At 51.4% G+C, this 2,014-nt stretch overlaps 1 protein-coding gene across 1 annotated transcript in view; it reads left to right on the top strand.

Annotated features, from left to right (window-relative positions):
• LOC143037676 (chitin deacetylase 1-like) overlaps nucleotides 1-1,627 on the top strand; it is a 17,420-nt gene extending 15,793 nt beyond the window's left edge. Inside the window, exons 3-4 of the mRNA XM_076206203.1 lie at nucleotides 1-582; nucleotides 1,016-1,627. The exon at nucleotides 1-582 is cut by the window's left edge and continues 341 nt beyond it. Of these exons, the coding sequence (XP_076062318.1) occupies nucleotides 1-582; nucleotides 1,016-1,246 (813 nt within the window). The 3' untranslated portion in view covers nucleotides 1,247-1,627. The remainder of the gene's footprint in view (nucleotides 583-1,015) is intronic.
• The last annotated feature ends 387 nt before the right edge of the window (nucleotides 1,628-2,014 follow it).

The following is a 2,014-nucleotide window of genomic DNA, read 5'->3' as shown; positions in this document are numbered from 1 at the left end:
TACTGGACGCACGGGGACTACGACGTCTGGCTGACGGAGATGGCCGGCGCGCGTCTCATCATCGAGCGCTTCGCCAACATCACCGACAACTCCATCATCGGCGTCCGGGCGCCCTACCTCCGGGTGGGGGGCAATACCCAGTTCGAGATGATGACCGATCAGCTCTTCATCTACGACGCCTCTATCACGGCGCCGCTGAGCAGGACACCCGTCTGGCCCTACACCATGTACTTCCGGATGCCTCACAAGTGCCACGGGAACGCCGGAAACTGCCCCTCCAGATCGCACCCGGTGTGGGAGATGGTCGTCAACGAGCTGGACCGCCGGAACGACCCGAGGAACGACGACCCGCTCTCCGGGTGCCACTTCGTCGACTCCTGCACCAACATCCGCACGGGGGAGCAGTTCAGCCGGTTCCTCGAACACAACTTCCAGCGCCACTACAGGAGCAACAGAGCTCCCCTGGGCCTCCACTTCCACGCCTCGTGGCTCAAGAGCAACAGGGGCTTCAAGAAGGCGCTCATCAAGTTCATCAACGAGAAGACGGCCACCAACGACGTCTACTTCGTGAACTTCCTTCAGGTAGGTCCTCATTCTCTTCGTCCCCACCCTTCAAGTTCTGAGCCCTCTTCAGGCGGAAACTTCAGACCATTAATTCATCAAGTGCTTCAGTATACAAGTGATACATCCATGTACGTTATAAAGGAGGTCACTTTTCCAATACTAGTTTATTTAAAGTTTCCTCGTAGTAATGGATTTAAATTAAGAAAATTTTTATTTAAGAAGAAAATAGGTAAGAACATATTTTTCAACAGTGATTAACGAATAGAATAGACTTAGTAACCGTGTAGTGAACGTTGAAACAATTGGTTGTTTCAATAAAAGATTAGATAACTTTATGGATGGGGATGACAGGTGGTAAGGGACATGTAACTGCCAAGTATAGCCCCTAAGATTCCTCGCAGTCTCCTCCTTTCTTATGCTCTTGTCTCTTCTTCTTCACCCCATCCTTCAGGTGATCCAGTGGATGCAGAACCCTGAAGAGGTGTCCTCCTTGAGGGACTACCCGGACTGGAAGGACAAGTGCGATGTCCAGGGTCTGCCCCACTGCTCGCTGCCCAACGCCTGCCATCTCCGATCTCGCGAACTCGGCGGCGAGATGCTCAACTTGTACACCTGCATGGACTGCCCTCGGAAGTACCCGTGGCTCCTTGACCCGACGGGCGATGCGCTTGACCTTATTTGAGCCGACTCGCTTACCACCTGGCCGACCGGCTGGATAGCCAGCTGGCGGGCCGGAGAGGGCCAACCGTTAGCCGGCAGTTACAGTCACGTGTGTCACCATTGTTGTCATCTACCGGCACAGTGGCCGGCGCCGGCGTCCTTGCAACTGCTACAATCATGTCCTATTTTGTGTACACACACACACACACACACACACACACACACACACACACACACACACACACACACACAGGTAGTCCGCATCCTAATTCCAGAGGCACAGCGGATTTGATATTTTCTCTGTCCTACCAGGGACATACTCTAACTGGAATCCTGGAGACAATACCCACGAAATACCAGAAATACTCGAAATACTCGTCCTCTCCATGTCCACATACCAAGATACCCGTCCCGGCTCGTCGAAGACCGTGCTTACTGTCCCAAACATGTTCTGATGGAGAACTGTCTAAACCCCGTCCCAGTTTCCTGTCCTGAGGTTTCTGTTCCCTTGTCGAAGACGATGAGTGTTGTCTTCTCATCATAACCGACAGCAGTCGTTGGTGTCAACACTGAAATTTGATAACGTTTTTAACGGCCGCCGACGTGTTCAAATTCTTCCACCCGTCTCTTTCTTACTTCCCTCTCTCCCTCTCTTCCTCCACGCCCACCGTCTCTCAAGAACTAAATTTATACCAATAAATAAATAAATAAAATATTATATAATTTTATGGAGAGGATTGACAGGTAGTAAGGGACATGAAGCTGCCTAGTATTGGTCTTGCGGTCTCTT

This window comes from Oratosquilla oratoria, chromosome 23 (genome assembly GCF_046742065.1).
Source record: "Oratosquilla oratoria isolate Oo_2021 chromosome 23, ASM4674206v1, whole genome shotgun sequence".
Classification (NCBI taxonomy): Eukaryota; Metazoa; Arthropoda; class Malacostraca; order Stomatopoda; family Squillidae; genus Oratosquilla; species Oratosquilla oratoria.
The sequence above is the reverse complement of the archived record's forward strand: the minus strand, read 5'-3'. Positions and strand labels throughout refer to the sequence as shown.